Raw genomic sequence first — 17,889 nt, 5'->3', positions numbered from 1 at the left:
TTAAAATTTAGTAAAGCGATCCAACACTACAGCCATTAGAGAACAAATAAAACTATAGATATTATCTTTCAGCTCGTAGTGAGTGCAGTAAATGTAGCATATGAGGTGCATATTAGAACCAAAACTCGAAAATATGAGCAAATGGATATTGCCATACATTAAGTCCTAAATAAGGAGAGTATATTAAAAAAGCGGGCTTGATTCACTCGTCTGCATCCGAATCCCGAGTACCCCAGTTTTATTACACTGATACGTACTCGGAAGACAATGCAGCACGTATCATCGTGCAGCACGTTTCATTCTAATAAACAGGTACTGAAGTATCGTTATAATTTATAACCGATTAAATAATAATTATTCGAGTTTTCGAGGTGTAAAGTGTAAACAGTAAAACACTACGGCAAGCAATAATATTACAGAGCTTACTTATTATTGCTCTGTATGTACATACGGTATGATTGCTTACCGAAGTGTTTTACTATTTACTGCTCGAATACATTAATTATAATTAGCCACAGAGACCTAATAATGAAAGTTTTATTATGACACAATTAAAATATTATTGTATTTCCATACTTGCTTGGTACGGCGAATCTTTTTACACGAAAGCCGTCGAAAAGTTGTGACTGCTATAAATCTTCGGCTCATAATCTTGCTATTTCACAAGCATTATAAAACACAACAGTTTAGCATTTGTATATTTTGTTTTCTTTTAGAAATCGCACCTTGTCATATTTGGCGAAGTTGAATACATTGCTGACCTCACCGGCACTCGTATTGCAAACTCCGGTCAATTATAATAATGGCTGTTTTGTTGTTGCTTTGAAGTTTGAGCACGACTGCAGCTGCTTAGTTATTTCGTATTAATTTATTTAGTGAAAAAATCTTGTGGAAGTTTCATTCTAAATAAACAGTTTCTTCCGATAAGTACTGAAAAACGGTTTTAGTTTTTCTCACAAGGAAGAAAAAAGTTTCGTGCGACGTGCAGCGGAGTAAAAGTAGTAAAAAACGCAAGTATAGGCACAGCACTACGTACTGTGTTGTACTTGCACTCCAAGCGACACATCATAATTATTGTACATGCAATCCATAATATGAAATATCCATCTTTAATTTGCTGTGTGCAGTCCCATGTACCGCAACAGCCCAATACCGCTTTATGCGCCAGTTGTAATACGCTCACTGTGCTGTCGTCATTCGTCATTTATCACAACAAAACAGCGTTCTGATGCGGGATCCTTCAAACGACAGCCTACTATCGATTTCTTGCCTGATTCGATCATCGACTACGTAAGTTCCTGCAAGAAAGGGGCTTTGCTGAAAAATGTACGGTCCATGCAGGAAAAAGTTTCTGGTAAATGATACATTTTGGTTTTCGTTAGATAACTACTGACTTTCTCTGTGTTGCACTGAGTGGGAATGAGCAATAATAGCAGCTATCCAGCCGTCTCAGCAGTAATGCGCTTTAAGCACTCGTAGAGCTGCTCCGATTATGTTTACTAATCACACAAATGCTGATGTGTTTTATCTGGTTACACTGCCATGAGGCCCATGACTACTCTACCGAAATCGGAGTTTTAACTGATAATTCCTTGACGAAGTGGACCAGAACTTGACCGTGCACACCGTTGGCGTAGCGGAATTATTGACTCTTTCAGGACGTTGCGCCAGAGCAGAATCGGAAGCTTCTGGAATCGTACAAAGTGTGGTAAATGCGGCTTGGATATTTGTATAGAAAAGCGGCTCCATGTCGGAAAGTCGTGGAAGCAAAAGATTTGCCTCTTCTGCGAGGTCGGAGGTGTCAGGTATGCTTGTGCAGTTGTGCGCAATCAAATTTTTTTTAGAGGATTGGCTTGGGGAAATGTTCATTAGCTTTTGTCTCTATATCAGCATACCGAAACTTAAATAAGCGTACTTAAATATAAGCGTACTTAAAATCAAGTAACTTAATTTTGTTTTTTGCATAATGGGCTTTTCCAGATTGTCATTTGTGATAATTTTTGTTGATTGTAGAACTGCTAATAACTTAAATTGATTGTATTCATTAAAATTAAATTGCGTTGTTAAAGGTAAGAAATTTAAGAATATCATCGATCGTGATGGTATAATTAAGTCCTTGAGCGTGCAGCGAAGTGACATCGTGAAATCTCATGAGCGAAGGCCATTGGCCAGAAGGGTTTTAATTAAGTATGAAAATATCTATACTGAAGTGTTTGATATTTGTATATTTGCCGATTTGCGGTCTGTTTTGCAGCCTGGTTTATATATACAAGTATATGTATTCGCGCATGATTATGTGTTTATTATGTGTAGGGTGCGAAATTTTACAATGGGCACTGCGTATTGTAGCGGAATGGTAAAATTATTTTGCGCCTCATTTGCGATACTAAGAGATTTTTCTCGTATTTTCACATGATGTACCTTTTCAAAAACATTCGTACATATAGATGAAAATTATGTACTAAAAATGGCACCGACGGCGTACTCAATACTCTGTACTTGTGCTCCATTACGAATCTGTAGATTGCGGTTTCTGTCGCGCGGTGCATACATACTATAGTTGACTTAAAATTTTTTAGACTCCGATTCACCATACCTTGTGGCCTTGCGCAACGAGAATGACCTATCCTACAGTGAATTTTAATAAGCACAATAAGGTTGTTAACTCTGGCAAGTCAACAAGCGCATATTCCTCTGTTAACGTGCGTGATTAGCATTCAAATTTTGAAGTGAAGTGTGTGATGAATCGAAGTGTTGTGATTTTTCACCTTGGATCCGTTCTTAATTGGCGGATGGTTGTCTTGTTTAATATGCGAAGCACAGAAAATCCACACCGATCTGTGCACAAACATAATCCAAAAAATTCGATTGTTTGGGAGTAGATTATTAATGCGAAATCTATGGGCAAGCTGTGTGAATTCATCTGTTTGGCGCATTTTTTAGTTTTGAGTTTCATTTGAAGTACCGCGAAGAAAAGCCATTAACAAGTCTTCGTTGCGCTGTGATGGACAGGGGAGTAAACTTGTTAGGAAATCTTCGTGAACTGGGATATTTTTATCGCTTTCGCGGTGTACCATACAGAGCAGATTAAGCGAAATTCGCCCCTTCTTAAGAGTAACACGATCTTTGTGCGACTTTCACTTAACCACATTATTAATTATTTGACGATCGATGGTTTTCTTCTGTGCTTAAGATGTTACTTATTTGTAAGTACACGTACCTATCGCTGGCTATCATGCAGCAGGCTATTATTACGTTACCTATCGTAGATAAACTTACTTAGAGTACGATATTATAATATTGTACGTCATTAGAATTAAACAACATCGTTATTAAATTAATTGGATTGATTTGACGGCAGTTTCAGGAGCTTCTTTCTGACAAATTTTAATTTTCTACTCGTAGATGATGGAGGAAAAGATGAATCGGAATATCTTTCTGTGCCTTCTGGTGCACTCCATGTACATTCGCCAGCAATGACCCTGAAAGAAAAAAAGATCGGACACCGGCGTGTTGACCAAGCTGGTAACATTACGTATAAGAAAGTACGCGCCGTATATCTGTTGAAATAAACTGGTTCATTCAACTGTAAAACCATTTGCTGTCTTCCAGTTTCGATCCAATGAACTGATCAAGTGCATTCAGACCGGCATTCGGCATTCCGTCAGTAAGCTGGCATCCAAACCGGAGCGTGATCTGCTTATGAAGGATTTCATTGTGGTCGAGAAAGTCTTTCATAAAAAGTAAGAACAGACCTTAATTTATGCGTACATTTATGGTTTTATTGCGCTGTAATCAGACCCACTACCATATACTGTAGAGCGAGTGACGGTGATAATCATAAGTGCAGCCACAGAACAGTCGGAAGTTGGTACATGTTCGGCGTCCTTATCAAATGCAGAGCTCATTTTATGATCTCGTAATCTGGGAAATGAACGGGTTGTTAAGTTTTAGTGTTTGCTGTTTTTTTGTCTGGTACTTGTGGTTGCGGTATTCTGGAATAATGCAACAGCTGGAATAACTAGAAAACTTTTGAACAATTGTAAAATAATTCAGCTTATCAGTTGGCAAGCTTTTTGTTCTCGTATATTTACTTTTGCTAAAGCTAAACAGATGTGCATACCATGAATGCTTTTTGTTTGTATATTTCGAATGGTGCCAATATTCATCGACTTGAGCGCTTTTTAAAATATAATTTTCGGCTAGATTAAAATTTTATCATTGTCATCATGCGGTAGTAAGTTGTCAAGGGCCATGAAGTGGAAGTATGATAAAATATCCCTTACATTTGACGTTACTGTGATTTACTATGTTATTCTGTTGTGATATGTATCTGCGTAGGTTAATATAGCCATAAATGAAAATCCGAAACAGTAATGTTTGAAAGCGATCGATTGAATTCAGGCACACGCTCTGTGCAATTGTTGATAAAGATAACAAAGCTTATTTGTTTTTCCGTTCTCTTTTCACGCAGAGAAGGCACAATTTCCACTCCGGCGCACGGCTTGAATGATTTTACATTCAAAACCTACGCACCAATAGCATTCCGTTACTTCAGAGAACTATTCGGAATTGCGCCGGACGACTACATGGTAGGCCGCGGCGGGAAGAGTACTGGGCAAATATTGATTTAATCATATAGGATTCACTTGACGCTATGGTGAGAAAAATGGAGTTTGTTCTGTAGTTGTCGCTGTGTGATCGGGCCATGATTGAGATTTCCAATCCCGGTGCAAGTGGGAGTATCTTCTATTTGACGGAGGACGATGAGTTCATTCTCAAGACGGTTCAGTTTCGGGAGGCCGAGTTCCTGCTCAAACTCTTACCTGGTTACTATATGAATCTCAATCAGAATCCCCGAACTTTATTGCCAAAGTTTTTTGGGCAGTATTGTTACCAAGTAAGTGCACATACAAGAAAATTGAATTACAAGTGTAGTGAACTAATTAAACTGTCAAGCTTCTCCTATCGACCAGCATGACGTCAGTCACTTGCGTTCTAATTGAGTACGTGCTTCAGTCCAATTGGGTTTGGTGTATTTTTGTGTATTAATTTGTAGTCGCGGTTGCACGTGAGTGTATTTGTACCAGAGGTTGCCTCATTTCCTGTTTCCTGCATAAACTTACTGCATGACGTAATATCTGGGATTGACATTATTAGTTTTTAAAAATTTTGAAATGGCACCCATTCGATAGAGGCGCAGTGAAAAAATAAAGGAAGTTTGATTAATTAATTAAGTATGGATTTTGCAGGTTGCTGTAAGAGTCGCCGCGAAGTTTGAAACGATGTGTTTTTGCTTCATTATCTTTGTTTTGTTTAAGTGTTCGCAATTTAGTTCTGGTAAACTGAATCGTGTACAAGCATCTGAATTCGCAAAATGAATTATTTGAGGTGCCTAACTGCCTATTTTGTTGTTATAGTCTCTCGGGAAGAATGTTCGAGTGATCAGCATGAATAATCTCTTACCGCGCAAGGTGAAGTATCATCAGAAATTCGACCTGAAAGGTTCAACTTACAAACGGCAAGCATCGGAGCGCGAGCGCCAAAAACAAGTGCCCACGCTGAAAGATCTGGACTTCATGCAGCTGTATCCCGAGGGTATATTTCTGGAGGCGGAAACCTATGACCTCTTGGTGCGGACCATCCGCCGGGACTGTACAGTACTGGAGAGCTTCAAGATCATGGATTACAGTCTGCTAATTGGGATTCATAACATCGATGTAGCCCATAAGGAAGAAGAGAATATCCGCCGGGAAAGCTTGAAGAACGCTGAAGTATTGTCGGGCGCCCTGTTGAGCGAACCGCCGCCGCCGACTGCGAGAACCGTGTCCCCGTCGCAACCCAGTTTATCCCCACGGGGATCCATCTTCCGCAGCAGTAAAAGTGTTGTTGTGCAGGATAACATCAATAAACACCGACCTGATCGACGTAAGTGCGTGCCGGCTGTCAGTGTGGATTATGGCCTAATAGACAGAATGAAATGAGTATGAAGCTGTTTTGTGTGACCGCCTTGAAGCACTGGTTATCGATTATTAAACTGGATAATGTAGGAAAGCCGTCAGTTGCAGAGAATAGGGTTGTCCGCTATCGTTATAAATTACAATACATCCATGACGCGATTGCGTAAATGGTGTTAGGAAAGTCGGAGCGTGAATGCTGAATCCCAACAGACATCAATCGAATGAATTTCCGAGAGTGAATGTAATGAGAAAAAATCCGCTGTTTATGGGAGAACTAAAATTGAAGTACGACAGAGTAGTAGTAAATGATAAATCGACGTGATTAACGGTCCCGATCTTCATAGCTACTTAAATTTGGAGCACCGGGCATGGGTTAGAAGCATTCATTATCATAATAACTAGCATAAGATAAACAACCTACAATCAAATATCCCTATAAAAATTTGGAACTGTTTGATTAACATTTTTTGGTTTTATAGCTCCATTATTACGGACAAAGACCAACCGCGAGCGGTTCGCAGCCATTGTGCAAGATCCAACGCCAGCACGCACCCAACTTTATTCAAGAATCCAAGAAGCAAATCTCGACAGTAGTCAGATCATTTTGTACGTGCCCAAAAATAAGGGAACAATAACCGAGCACAAATTTGGCTTAAAGAACAGTGTCATGGGGTAGCGCAGTACTGCAATTTTTGTTTGCTGCCACTGCTTCGTCATATTTCATTAGTAATGGCTGAATTAGAATCCAAAATGTCCTTGGTGACTCTAAAGATAACTTTAGTAATCAAACGTTTTAAGTGTTTTATGAATGCGGTATTCTGTTTTTGTTAGCTTTTTATATTATAATATTTTTTTCGAATTTTGCTTTAATAGGCCTGATGGTGTCCTGGCATGGAACAGCAAAGGCGAGCGAATGCTGCTTTTTATGGGAATCATTGACATTTTGCAGTGCTATAAATTGCGAAAAAAATTGGAACACACGATGAAGTCAGCAGTATTAGATGGGCAGACGATATCCGTTTGCCACCCGGCCTTTTATTCGAAACGATTTCAAGATTTCATGGCGGAAAAAGTATTCCGCGTTGTGCCGGAAGGAATGTTTCCCGCGCACGCCACATCGAGCAGCTCGTTAAACCGCGAAGACAAAGGGACCAATCCGCTATCGACGGACTCCTCACCCGAAGATACGGCAATAAAACGGACAGTGGAGCCGAGAAAGTCCGCCAGATTCGCTAAGGGCAAACCAAGCATTATCAACATGGCATCGACATCCATGGAAATGATGGACAGTGATGAAGGTGTGAGTTCGACCAATAAGATGACCCGAATAACCGGCCCGGTGGTTGAGAAGACTGCTTCGCTGAATCTAAAATCAAATTTATCTTCCAAGGCGCCTGATCTCATTTTGGACGCTGCCAATGCTGCCTCCAATATGTCATTAAGTTCCCCTAAAGTTTCTGTGAATGCTGTTGTGACACAATGAAAAAATTTGTTTTCTTTCCTGTCTGCCGCATTTTGACGCTATAATACATACGTTCATCTCAGTTGTCTGTCTTTTGGACAGTTAAGTGTCGTGATAATAATTGATATTTGAAGGTTGAGTTTTAAACAGTTTCTGCAATAAATATTGGTCATAAATAACTAAAATAAGTACAGTACTACTAAGTTTTTACTTTAGAAGGTCACAGCTACGAGTCAATTGAGCAAGCAGTGCCAGTAACAGAGCGATTTCATCGAAGGTATCGTATCGGCTTTAATTTTTTAATGTTTTTGCTTTTGATAAATCCTTTATGCAATTTTTGAAATCATCAGTCTTTCCTCACATCAACATGAGTATGAATAACAACGAATTGAACAAAAAATGTTACGAATACCTCGAGGCACTTTGGTTTACGAAAAACGGGTCTCGTATGGTTGTATACACTATACAGCCCGCAGTGAACGACTCTGCGCTGCGCTGCACCCCGAAAAGGGCACCCATTGTGCATGCGGGCGGTGGTTGCCTGATTAACTGCAGATAATTCCAGCGGATGTTTCCGCTTTCGGTTCACGACAAATCTCGAAACAGCTGCTGGATTTTGCAATAAGTGTTCCTTGCTCTTTTAAATTTTTAATCAACAGAAATATACATTGAGTTGTGCGCGTATTTATGATAAAATAATGTTATCTTAACTGGCTCCTACCCTTCCTAATCTAATATTCATTTTGTTTTTGAACTTGAGAATCTTGGTTTTTTCGGTTGTATCCTGTACGCAAGGCCGCAGAGATCGTAGACGCTGGCTGCAGCGATACTTCCATGGGATTATTGAGGATGCCCGCATAAGGTATGAGTACGTGAGTACTTTCGGGATTCCCTGACAGATGGAACTTCATCTAAGTAGTCTTAGTAGTGGCTGTCTGTTACGTTGCAGACACTTGCTTCATTTGCTAATTTGATTTATTTGCAGGATGGCATCTCATGGCCGCTCGTAAACATCGCTTTCAGATAAGATCACCACAATGGCTGGCCGATTTGTTAAGCGTTTCTGATTTCTGAGGTGCTACAGCTGCTGATTTTAAACGCTCCGTACTGTATGGGATTCTCTAAAATTTACGCACTGTTAAATGCATCGATTTCCCCATGAGATTAACGCATATTGGTGAGAAATCTATCTACACACCGCTCTACTTGGACTTTGCTTTTTTGGCTGCTGAATGAAGTTGCTGCTGCTGTTTAGTGTTTACCGCTTGTTTTCGCTTATCAGAACAGCGCGCGCCCAGCATTAATGGACAACTGCTTCTGTGTGTGTGTGTTGGAAAATTGAATCGTTTGCAGTTGTGAGGCTGTGCGCTGTTGTGTGTTTTTTCTTAGCAACGCGGAATGGCATCGCGCCTGCATTACTGTAATCAGTCTGCTGCTGATCGTACTGATCCCTCCACGACTGCATCGGCAGCTAATCCTAATGATAGGAATTCTGTAGTATTTTTTCTTCCAGCCTATCAGCGGACGTCTGAACATTCAGCGCGTCGGACGTACTTCGCACCATGCAGGTTGGTTGGTAAATTTTTGATATGTCAGTTTTAGAGTCACTTGTTAATCTCCGAACTTTGTAACTATTAACCCAAGATGTTATTAACATTTTTGCAACATGTCTCGAAAAGTCGATAGTGTACTTTTTCCAATATTAAACTAATACTATTATTATTACTACAGAAAACTGATAATTTACAAAAAATCTGGCACTTTTGCTCGAAAAGGACAAATAAGCTAATAATCAGTACGATTCAGTAGGAAATTTTTTCAATTGTAAACTGTTCGTTTTGCGATTAACACTTGGGAACGGATTTCCGCAGTAGTTTATACGTAGACGCTCTTTAATACAATACATTATGCTGTTGTTTATTGTGACAGGCAACGGCGATGGAAGATAATGGGATTACTTGCAGTAATGCTCGTTGTAATGGTTTTCTTGTCGTTTTCCACCATAACCGCTTCGGTAGGGACAGCGCGGCCCGCTAAGGACCAGCCGAGCATGGAAGGCCGTGGAGCGGGGCCCGACGGCGTTGTTGTGCAGCGGGACCAGGCCGGGCAGGCCCAGCCCGTGGATTTCGATGACCTGGCCAGTCGTGCCGCTCAAGGCTGGCCCGTAGAATCGACGGTGCGAATTTATCGCCAGCAAGCCGTTGCCGCCGATGTTCCGGTCTGTTCGGCCGTAGGCAAGTGAGTATGATCTTTATTATTTTCGTTGTTCTCCAGTTTTATCGTACTTGATTGCTGTTGTCCTTAAAGCTCAACTACGATAGTGATTACTTATTCTTTTCGCTTCTATACAGCCAGATTCTGCAGTCGGGCGGCACGGCAGCAGATGCGGTGGTTGCAGCGGCGATTTGCGCTGGCGTTGTCCATCCGTACAGTAGTGGATTGGGCGGAGGGGCTCTGATCATGTACTACAACGGCACAGACAAAACTGGCCACACGATCGATGCTAGGGAAGTTGCTCCGATTCGTGCCACGGAAGACATGTTTGTCAACGAGGAAAACAGTACTGTTTCACCAGTTTACGGGTGGCATTCTATCGCAGGTAATTGCTTCCGGGTTTAAAACAACACGAACACTGCCTGGGAATTTGGTGTGCTTTTTCTGAACACGGTGATAGCAGTACTGTTTTTGCTTGGCCTGATTCAATTTCTGTATGACCGAAAACACTTCGCGTACGTTTCAAGTTTTATGGCCGTTGGAAAGTTGAAGATCTGACTTAATTTTAGTCAATACTAAAATATTGTTGTTATTATGTTATTATTATTATATTATGTTATTATTATTATATTATGTTATTATTATTAAAAACTGCTGTTATTATTATTTTAGCCAGTATTGTAATGTAAACTGTATTTTTTTATTGTACTCGGTGCCGATTATATCGTTTATCGCTAGTAGTTAAAGTAGCAGCTAAATTTTGCAGTTCTAGATTCTACCCCAGCTTTCGCAGGAGCAGTAGTTCTACGCACTGTGCAAGCTCGTATACGACGATTGGTTTCTTTTGGGTTACTCTTTTAGTGCCGGGAGAACTGGCCGGTATGTGGCAACTGCATCAGCGCTACGGAAAACTGCCTTGGAAAGATTTGTTCCAGCCAGCTATTAAACTAGCGCGGGAGGGCGTTACTGTTACCGGTTTCTTTGCCCGAGTCTTGGCGTACAATCAGAAATATCTGGTGGAGTCTTTTGCGGATTCTGATATGAGGCGGTTATTTATGAATGAAACGACTGGACAGACGTACGTCGAAGGTGATGTTGTGGCTTCGCCTGTTCTTGCTGATACACTGGAAATTATTGCCAACGATCCAAAGGGCATCCATGAATTCTACAATGGCTCCATCGCTCAGAAACTTGCTGGTGATATTCAAAAAGGAGGTAGGACTTTGTTATGTTTTTGTGTGGGTTCTCCTACCTTTATTCTTCTGTCCCTTGAATTCCGGCTCCGAATTTCTAGCTTTCTATTCGATCGAACAGTGTTGGCGTCCACTGCTCCGATTAAGTTTTGCGTGTCTTAACGTATTTGTATATGTTTTGTGCTTTAATGCTATCTAATCGATTTTTAATTTTTGTTATAGGAGGCATCATTCAACTCGCGGATTTTGCACAATATCGTGTGCAGGAGCGCGAGCCGTTGTCCACGAAAATCTCCGACAATATGACGCTGATGGGCGTGGGTCTGCCTTCGGGAAACGTTGTACTCCATAATATCTTTGGAACATTGAAGGGTATACCTTTCTTAAGTATTTTGTTGATTCGGTTACGAAGACTTTGTATTTTTACAGGATACAATTACAGTAAAGCTTGGGTGTCTATGACGGATGACGAAAAGGCACTTTTCTATCACCGTTTCGTGGAAGCCTTAAAGTTTGGCTACGCTCGCCGATCTCATTTGAGTGATGATCTGTTTGTTCCCGGTTTAGACAGGGTAAAGAACAGCATTCTGAACTGCGACGAAGAGACCAGGCTTTATTTTATGCTGCTGTTACAGTTTGTCCAAGAATTGCTTTCGGCAGAGTATTTGGATAATACAAGGCGAAAGATTAGTGATGAGAAAACGTTCGAGGATCCTCGTCATTATGGCGCACAAGAATCAGGAACTGTAAACCAAGGTGGAACTGCACATATCTCCGTTATTGATAAAGACGGGAATGCAGTGGCCTATAGCACGAGCATAAATACAATGTATGAGACTGCTTGTTCTAGATCCTGTTTTCGTTTACAGTGGCATTGAATTTTTTGTTATACGCGGTAATGGATGGAAAAAGCCTTTGCAGATTTGGCTCTTATCGAATTTCTCGATCAACGGGAATTATTTTTAACAACCATATGGATGACTTCAAGACCAGTAACAAGCCAAATTATTTTGGCATACCACCGTCCGAGGCAAACAAAATCGAACCCGGAAAGCGACCACAGTCCAGTACTTGTCCTTTGATCCTGATAGATGCAGCTGGCAATGTCAAGCTGGTAGCCGGTGCTTCGGGTGGTACACGCATTATTTCCGGTTTATTAAACGTATGGTTTCAGGCGTGATCACTTCTGTATTCTTAAGTTTCTTTTTCGTCAATGATAACAATTGTTTCTTTAGGTTCTGACTCGGATTTTATTTTTTGGCCAAGATCTCAAGTCCGCATTGGATGCCCCTCGGTTGCACCATCAACTTATTCCAATGCATGTTGAGTACGAAAAACAATTTGATAAGGCAAGTGTGCTTCGAGTTGGTGCAATGGGTTACTGAAAAATTTTTGCATTGCCACCGTCCGCGTTAATCAGTTACAAACTAAGTTTGTTAGATATTTTTTGCTTCTATTAGACTCATTTGGAATCTCTGAAACGGAAAGGACACAAAGTTGAAGAAAGCAAAGCACCGTACAGATATGTTTACAGCGCCGTGGAGGTTATATACGTCCAACAAAAAGGGGAAATCCATGCGGTTGCTGATGGGCGAAAAGGCGGATTACCTGACGGAGTGTAAATTCCGCTGTTTTTCTGTGCAGATTTCAAAATTTTTAAGCGGTTATTCGTTCATTCCTTGGAGAGTGGATATGGATTTTTTTGTTTTTACAAAGTTGTTTGTTGGAAGTTTTAGGAGCGATTGCAGTATGCGGTACTGGAGCATCTGAAAATACTTGATAAGTGTTTAGCTGTGCGGATTACTGAGCCGCCGTCGCAGTCTCATCGTACAGTAATCAGAAATTTTGTTTTTGCACGGCTTTTGACCTCTACCGGTGCTAGAGAAGTTAAATCTGAAAATAAGGTAACTTTTTTTATTTTCAGATCTAAGTGTTCAGCATCTATGCAGTTAAAATAAACAAAACAACAGAAACAACCAACAAAACAATCATTACCAAAGTTTGCCAAAAAACGACACCCATGTCATAACGTACACAAACCAGCTACGTATAAACAACAAAATTTGGGGTAAAACTACATTGACAAGATAAGAATTCACAAGTTCACTCTTAAAAGCGAAAATCTTAAAAGCGAGCACAAAACAACCGGCACTGCACCAAGAGAATAAAGATATCTGCGCCTGCTTATGCGCGGCGAAGACGTGCATCGTGTTGTAGAACACAAATCATATACACTTAGCTACAAGCGAGGTATAGCAATGCCCAAACAAGAAAAACGCAGTCATGAAAACAACATTCAATAGAAGCATCTCCTACAACATTAAGGCAAGCTGCGCAAGTAAATGCCTTTCCACTGTTGAGTGCGTACGAAATGCCTTGTTTCAAAATCGCGAAAAACGGAAGAAATAATCATGGTTACGAAATGCTGGAGCAAGGAACTCTGGGTGATCCCCTGCAAAAATACAGCAAAGGGTAATTCTATTACCTGGATCATCTACCTGTACGGCAGTACCAAACGAACTTGTGTCTTAATATATGTACGCGAATAAACATTGTTTTGTTAATGCAACAGACGCACATCTGTGTAAGAACTTTGTCCAACCACTGCAGGGGTCCATTGAGGTAGATCTCAATCCAACATGGTGTAGATGTGACCGTCTGACGCCGGTAATCCGTTCCCCATCCTTTAACGAAGCTCATTCGGATCGTACACATCTTTGTCAGCTGGTACACCGCTTCGAAGCCCTGAGTGACCGATTGAGCTAGCATAGCCGCGAATTCCTGATTGTTGAAGATTTTCAAATTGCACCCTGCACGAAAGAGTTCAGTCCAGTGATTGCAGCAAGTTAACAAACCCGCAAATACATAAGAATCCAGAACGGTAAATGAATCTCTTTCAAGAATATGTCTTCGACACAAAAAGGTTAACAATTTTTATTCTTTATTTATGTTTACATTGCGACATGACAGTCAGTCATTCCACTACGGCCACCACTGCCATCAACTAACAATTATAACCACGGTGATAAGTATTAAATTTATTGATATTTATCGTCGGTTCTTTACCTGGAGGAATTTTACATACTGTAGCTGGCTGCCATCCATAACGCTGATTGCAGTTCGGACTCTGCACAAATGCCGCGCTAGCGCTAAGACATTCCGCATACACATCTCCTCCAATGTAATACAGCCGTAATCCTTTGCCAATATGCCGTCGAGTATTTTCCACTACGGGATTCCGATTGATGTTGGACAACAAACCCAGACAAAACCGCTCCGAATTCGACGGGTCAGTAAAGCCATCAATGGTCAACGAAGGTTGGGATGCATGAAAGGTCTCTCCCACTCGCGAGCTTAACTCGTAATAACTTACAGAGCACCAAAACGCCGGTTCAGCATAACTGACCGGTTCCACGTCCGCAAGATCTATGTTGGGAGTCATAGTGGTATGGCCATTGGTATCCCCGTTACTCACAGGAGAAGCCACGCTGTTAATATCGTCTGAGAATGATGACTCAACGTCCACTAAAAAAAGAGGCAAAGGTAAATAAGTGCCAACAAGAAATTTAAATAAAATTATTAAAAGAATTAAAAAATGTGAAAATGTTAGGAGTGAGCTCAGCAATAACTTTCTTCGCATATATTTAAATTCTGTTACGTTAAGAAACAAAAAAAACATTAATCAGCAATGTCCCTCTGATAATTTTGATACCAAATTTGATACTAAATTATTAGCACCTCCAAAAGAAATCAAAAGTAAAACAATCCTTTTAAGCACATCAGTGCTACACACAAACAATTACCAGTCAATTCGTCAGACGTGTCCAACATTTCATTATCGTCCGAAAACGTAGGAGAGCCCACTTCGGAAAAAGAGAAAAGCTCGTTTAAATCCATGGGAAGATCGGCATTAGCTGGAACACCACTGGCCGATAAGTCATCCGGTAGTGGTACATCAGAGTGAGGAGGAAGAGTTTCTCCGTGGTTTCTTGGCACCAGTACTGGCGGCACATCAGCTAAACAAGGAACATACAGTAAAGGACATCGAAGATATCGAAAGAAAATATGAAGCGGAAAACAGCCGTACCTGGCGCTATAATGCGATCGTAATGATATGGATTAACACAAATAACATCTTTCTTAGCATTAAAGCCGTTTGAACAAGTGTCGGCAGACCTCAGTTGATGGTGATTAGTAAGATCTGGCCAACGCCAAATTCCTGCAAATTAGAATGGTGTTTGAAACTTACATGAAAGCCAAAGATGTAAGAGGCGATAAACACTAATCTAATCGGCTAAAGATAATTGTTACCACAAGTACCCAGTTAACAATTCACAGCGCATGCAGCTTTCCAGGGGTAGTATATTAATTTGATTATTTACTATAATACCGTATTAGTCACGGAACAAATTCGAAATCAACATAAAAAAGCAGACAATTAACGCTGCACGAGGTGCAAAGACACTACCGGAACTGTTGATAAAATGAAGCACGCACATAAAAACTGCGTCAAGCCTACATGTGTATGATGCCCTGCCTCGTGACGTTTCCGAAATTAATTAACCATGGTAAGTGCTATATATCTTTCCCGGGCCCAAGTCCAGTTTGGTTTGCAAACACATGTTCGGGAGACATTTTTCATTACACTATTTCTTGAATCATAATCGTATCAGACCAATATTTGCACGATCGCGATGCAAAATATTAAACATCTTATCGCCATGTTTTAACCATAAGTAAACTTTGATAAAATACGAGTATCAAGTTCAAAGTCTAAGAGCGAGTAGCGTTTATTACTTCCTAATTTCAAAAATCATGCAGTTGACAAATTGCCGTCACCAGAAATAAGAATAAACAGCTAAAATAAAATAATTAACCAATTCAAAAAAATGCAGCGATAAAAAATCACAGAGCGCTACACCTGCCAAAGCCAGAGGCCAAACTATCCGAGCAAATACTCATCGTACAAATAACTTGCGCTAATATTACAGTAAATATTTTAAAACACTTAAAGAGATCTCATTAGTAAACCGGTGTACACTAATTTCTGCCGCTTGTCAGTATTTAAAGGGAAACCGTAAAAAGCAGCATTATTGATTATTTATTGCAACTTACGACAATAAATAACATGAGGCAGTCCTTTGCGCTGGCTAACTTGCAATCTCCCATCCAAATTGCTGCAATCATAAGCCGTGATTACGAGAACGATTGATAACAAAGCACATAAGATTACGAAACGTGCCGCACCGAGGGATAATGACGCATGGACTGTGCTTATCTTGCGACGCAAGAGCTTTTTCCAAGTCTTCCAGGCTCGAGGAGCCTTTGCCTTTGAGCTTCTTCGTCAGACCCTTCACAGCTTTTTCCGTCCACTTCTCCTCCGCTTCTGAAGCTGTCGGGCTAGTCTTTTTAAATGTAATCAATTTTTTAACTACGGGGTTGGAAAAAAAGGAAGTCATTCTTGATGCTTAGCAGTCCACAGAAACGAGGATAACAATCATAACATCGGAATCAAGATCAACAACAAGGTTCAAGCCAGTGAACCACTGTTTGTATAGATAGCCCGTCAGATCATTGATAAATCACCATTAAGTTAACGATACCGAATATTTTCAAGTAACATTCAAAAAATTTACTCCAGCCAAGGAACATTACATTGTCATTATACAACAAGAAAACATGCAAGAAGGAAACTTTGATCACTTCATAGTTCGAACGACAGATGTGCAATATACTGAAACACCCTAACAATTAACACTGAAAAAACACCCAAAATCTCCGTGTCTTCCCGCGGATTAAGAGGTGAAGATTTCGCATTGAAAAAAGAAGTGCTGGAAATGATAGGTAAGTCACAAGTTGATGTCTCAGCAAATCTGCAGCTGCAGTTTTGAGAATGACATCCACACTGGTTGGAAGATTCTGCGGCACTGACGCATATACCAGATGTATCTTCCAGCTCAGAAATCAAAACTATGAAAAATCTCGACAAAAACGCAGATAATGGGTGATCGCTGCACACTATAAACGAAGCAAACAGTATGGATCTCAGACTTCGGAGAATGCGGATTATCGAACTCAAAGTCAATTACATTCAGCCTTCGGTGCTCCTCGCGCAACCAGAGCTAGAACTAGCCCATTGCCCAGACATTTGGGCGTACAAAAAATACATACAATACTATAGCGTCTATACTCACTATAGGGCAATATCAATATGATTTCTTAGGCTACTGTACTTCAATACCTAGTCGGCTAGTCCTTACCTTAGTACTGTACATTAGTACTCATACTTTATTTTGCTTTTAACAAAAATCGAAGAAAATCACTATTTAGTATTATTTTAATAGCGGTTACTGGTTAATAATAAAATTCACCGATGCCGATAAATTTTATATGTATAGATATAAACCGCCGCGCCGTCTGGGCTGGGCGAATGGGCACACTCGCCTGCAGTGTTTTGCGCTGTTACGCTGTTACACGTCCTCAAACCTCGCAGCTGGGTAAAAAAGTTTTCACGGCATTTCACCGTATGGGAATATTTTCAAGAGTTATCTGGGATTGGTGAAATTCCTTGGTGGACAGAGAACAAGGAATATTCAAAGATTAAACTTGTAACTTATTTGTTGAGAGCGACAGGAATCTATTGTTTGGATAAAGTGTTTCGCTCCTCCAGCGAAAAGCGAACATCGCACGGCTGGCGCAGGTACGCACTATGCAGTAAGAGCTCCCAGATTTGCCGTAATTCTCAGTCGCGTCATGTCAAGAGCAACTGCATGTTTAAAAAAATTGTATAATTAAGCGCCAAGGACATGGACAAGTGGCTCGTAAAGGTTTCGTTGTCGTCGGCCTCCCGTGAACAAGTAGTTGAACCTTGATGTTGAACTGGTTGGCAGACGTAGATCCCATTAGGTTGTTGCTATGCTCAGAAATGCTCATTCGACAATCGAGAAACGAAATTACTGCGGTCTTATTGATTTGTCATATTAATTTTACTAATCAGCATTGGCTAATTATGCTATTTCTAAAGTCGTTTAGAATGTCGAAGTACTGCAGCACTGCTTGC

General features: G+C 40.6%; 3 protein-coding genes across 9 annotated transcripts; 2 read left to right on the top strand and 1 right to left on the bottom strand.

Moving 5' to 3' along the window:
* The first annotated feature begins 1,103 nt into the window (after positions 1-1,103).
* LOC129582552 (phosphatidylinositol 4-phosphate 5-kinase type-1 alpha-like) lies at positions 1,104-7,585 on the top strand. Of its 3 annotated transcripts, none has more exons than XM_055474084.1 (9): positions 1,104-1,290; positions 1,659-1,805; positions 3,406-3,545; positions 3,613-3,743; positions 4,475-4,592; positions 4,688-4,900; positions 5,421-5,928; positions 6,440-6,566; positions 6,834-7,585. In XM_055474084.1, exons 2-9 carry the CDS (start codon positions 1,748-1,750, stop codon positions 7,441-7,443), a joined length of 1,905 nt encoding a protein of 634 aa, XP_055330059.1. In that variant the 5' UTR covers positions 1,104-1,290; positions 1,659-1,747; the 3' UTR covers positions 7,444-7,585. The 3 variants fall into 3 exon arrangements, with proteins under 3 accessions (XP_055330059.1, XP_055330052.1, XP_055330067.1); XM_055474077.1 differs by having other exon boundaries at positions 1,104-1,354; XM_055474092.1 differs by lacking the exons at positions 1,104-1,290; positions 1,659-1,805 and having other exon boundaries at positions 3,406-3,525.
* A 431-nt stretch (positions 7,586-8,016) lies between these two features.
* On the top strand, positions 8,017-12,803 carry LOC129588658 (scoloptoxin SSD14-like). 5 transcript variants are annotated; one of them, XM_055483024.1, is made up of 13 exons: positions 8,017-8,284; positions 8,408-8,497; positions 8,936-8,990; positions 9,352-9,385; positions 9,441-9,660; positions 9,774-10,021; positions 10,498-10,851; positions 11,052-11,201; positions 11,259-11,401; positions 11,465-11,658; positions 11,751-11,991; positions 12,065-12,178; positions 12,290-12,803. In XM_055483024.1, the coding sequence occupies exons 3-13, from the start codon at positions 8,985-8,987 to the stop codon at positions 12,449-12,451; spliced, it is 1,866 nt and encodes a 621-aa protein (XP_055338999.1). In that variant the 5' UTR covers positions 8,017-8,284; positions 8,408-8,497; positions 8,936-8,984; the 3' UTR covers positions 12,452-12,803. The 5 variants fall into 5 exon arrangements, with proteins under 5 accessions (XP_055338999.1, XP_055338981.1, XP_055338973.1 ...); XM_055483006.1 differs by having other exon boundaries at positions 8,408-8,599; XM_055482998.1 differs by having other exon boundaries at positions 8,408-8,599; positions 9,352-9,660.
* On the bottom strand, positions 12,736-16,913 carry LOC129588689 (mothers against decapentaplegic homolog 3-like). Its single transcript, XM_055483035.1, has 7 exons — positions 16,077-16,913; positions 15,945-16,006; positions 14,917-15,048; positions 14,633-14,845; positions 13,896-14,354; positions 13,408-13,639; positions 12,736-13,281 (listed from the first exon to the last, which is right to left on the bottom strand). The coding sequence occupies exons 1-7, from the start codon at positions 16,286-16,288 to the stop codon at positions 13,245-13,247; spliced, it is 1,347 nt and encodes a 448-aa protein (XP_055339010.1). The 5' UTR covers positions 16,289-16,913; the 3' UTR covers positions 12,736-13,244.
* Between the last annotated feature and the right edge of the window lie 976 nt (positions 16,914-17,889).

Source organism: Paramacrobiotus metropolitanus, unplaced genomic scaffold (genome assembly GCF_019649055.1).
Source record: "Paramacrobiotus metropolitanus isolate TYO unplaced genomic scaffold, Prichtersi_v1.0 Parri_scaffold0000002, whole genome shotgun sequence".
In the NCBI taxonomy this organism is placed as follows: domain Eukaryota; kingdom Metazoa; phylum Tardigrada; class Eutardigrada; order Parachela; family Macrobiotidae; genus Paramacrobiotus; species Paramacrobiotus metropolitanus.
This window is presented reverse-complemented; position numbering and strand designations above follow the sequence as displayed.

Coding starts and splice junctions, on each gene's coding strand:
- LOC129588658 (XM_055482991.1), top strand. CDS start 8,821: ATGGCATCGCGCCTGCATTACTGTAATCAGTCTGCTGCTGATCGTACT. Junction 9,661..9,773: donor GTCTGTTCGGCCGTAGGCAA/GTGAGTATGATC, acceptor GCTTCTATACAG/CCAGATTCTGCAGTCGGGCG. Junction 11,202..11,258: donor TATCTTTGGAACATTGAAGG/GTATACCTTTCT, acceptor GTATTTTTACAG/GATACAATTACAGTAAAGCT.
- LOC129582552 (XM_055474084.1), top strand. CDS start 1,748: ATGTCGGAAAGTCGTGGAAGCAAAAGATTTGCCTCTTCTGCGAGGTCG. Junction 4,593..4,687: donor TTGCGCCGGACGACTACATG/GTAGGCCGCGGC, acceptor TTTGTTCTGTAG/TTGTCGCTGTGTGATCGGGC. Junction 4,901..5,420: donor TTGGGCAGTATTGTTACCAA/GTAAGTGCACAT, acceptor TTGTTGTTATAG/TCTCTCGGGAAGAATGTTCG.
- LOC129588689 (XM_055483035.1), bottom strand. CDS start 16,288: ATGACTTCCTTTTTTTCCAACCCCGTAGTTAAAAAATTGATTACATTT. Junction 15,049..15,944: donor GCCTCATGTTATTTATTGTC/GTAAGTTGCAAT, acceptor TCTAATTTGCAG/GAATTTGGCGTTGGCCAGAT. Junction 13,282..13,407: donor GACAAAGTTCTTACACAGAT/GTGCGTCTGTTG, acceptor GTATTTTTGCAG/GGGATCACCCAGAGTTCCTT.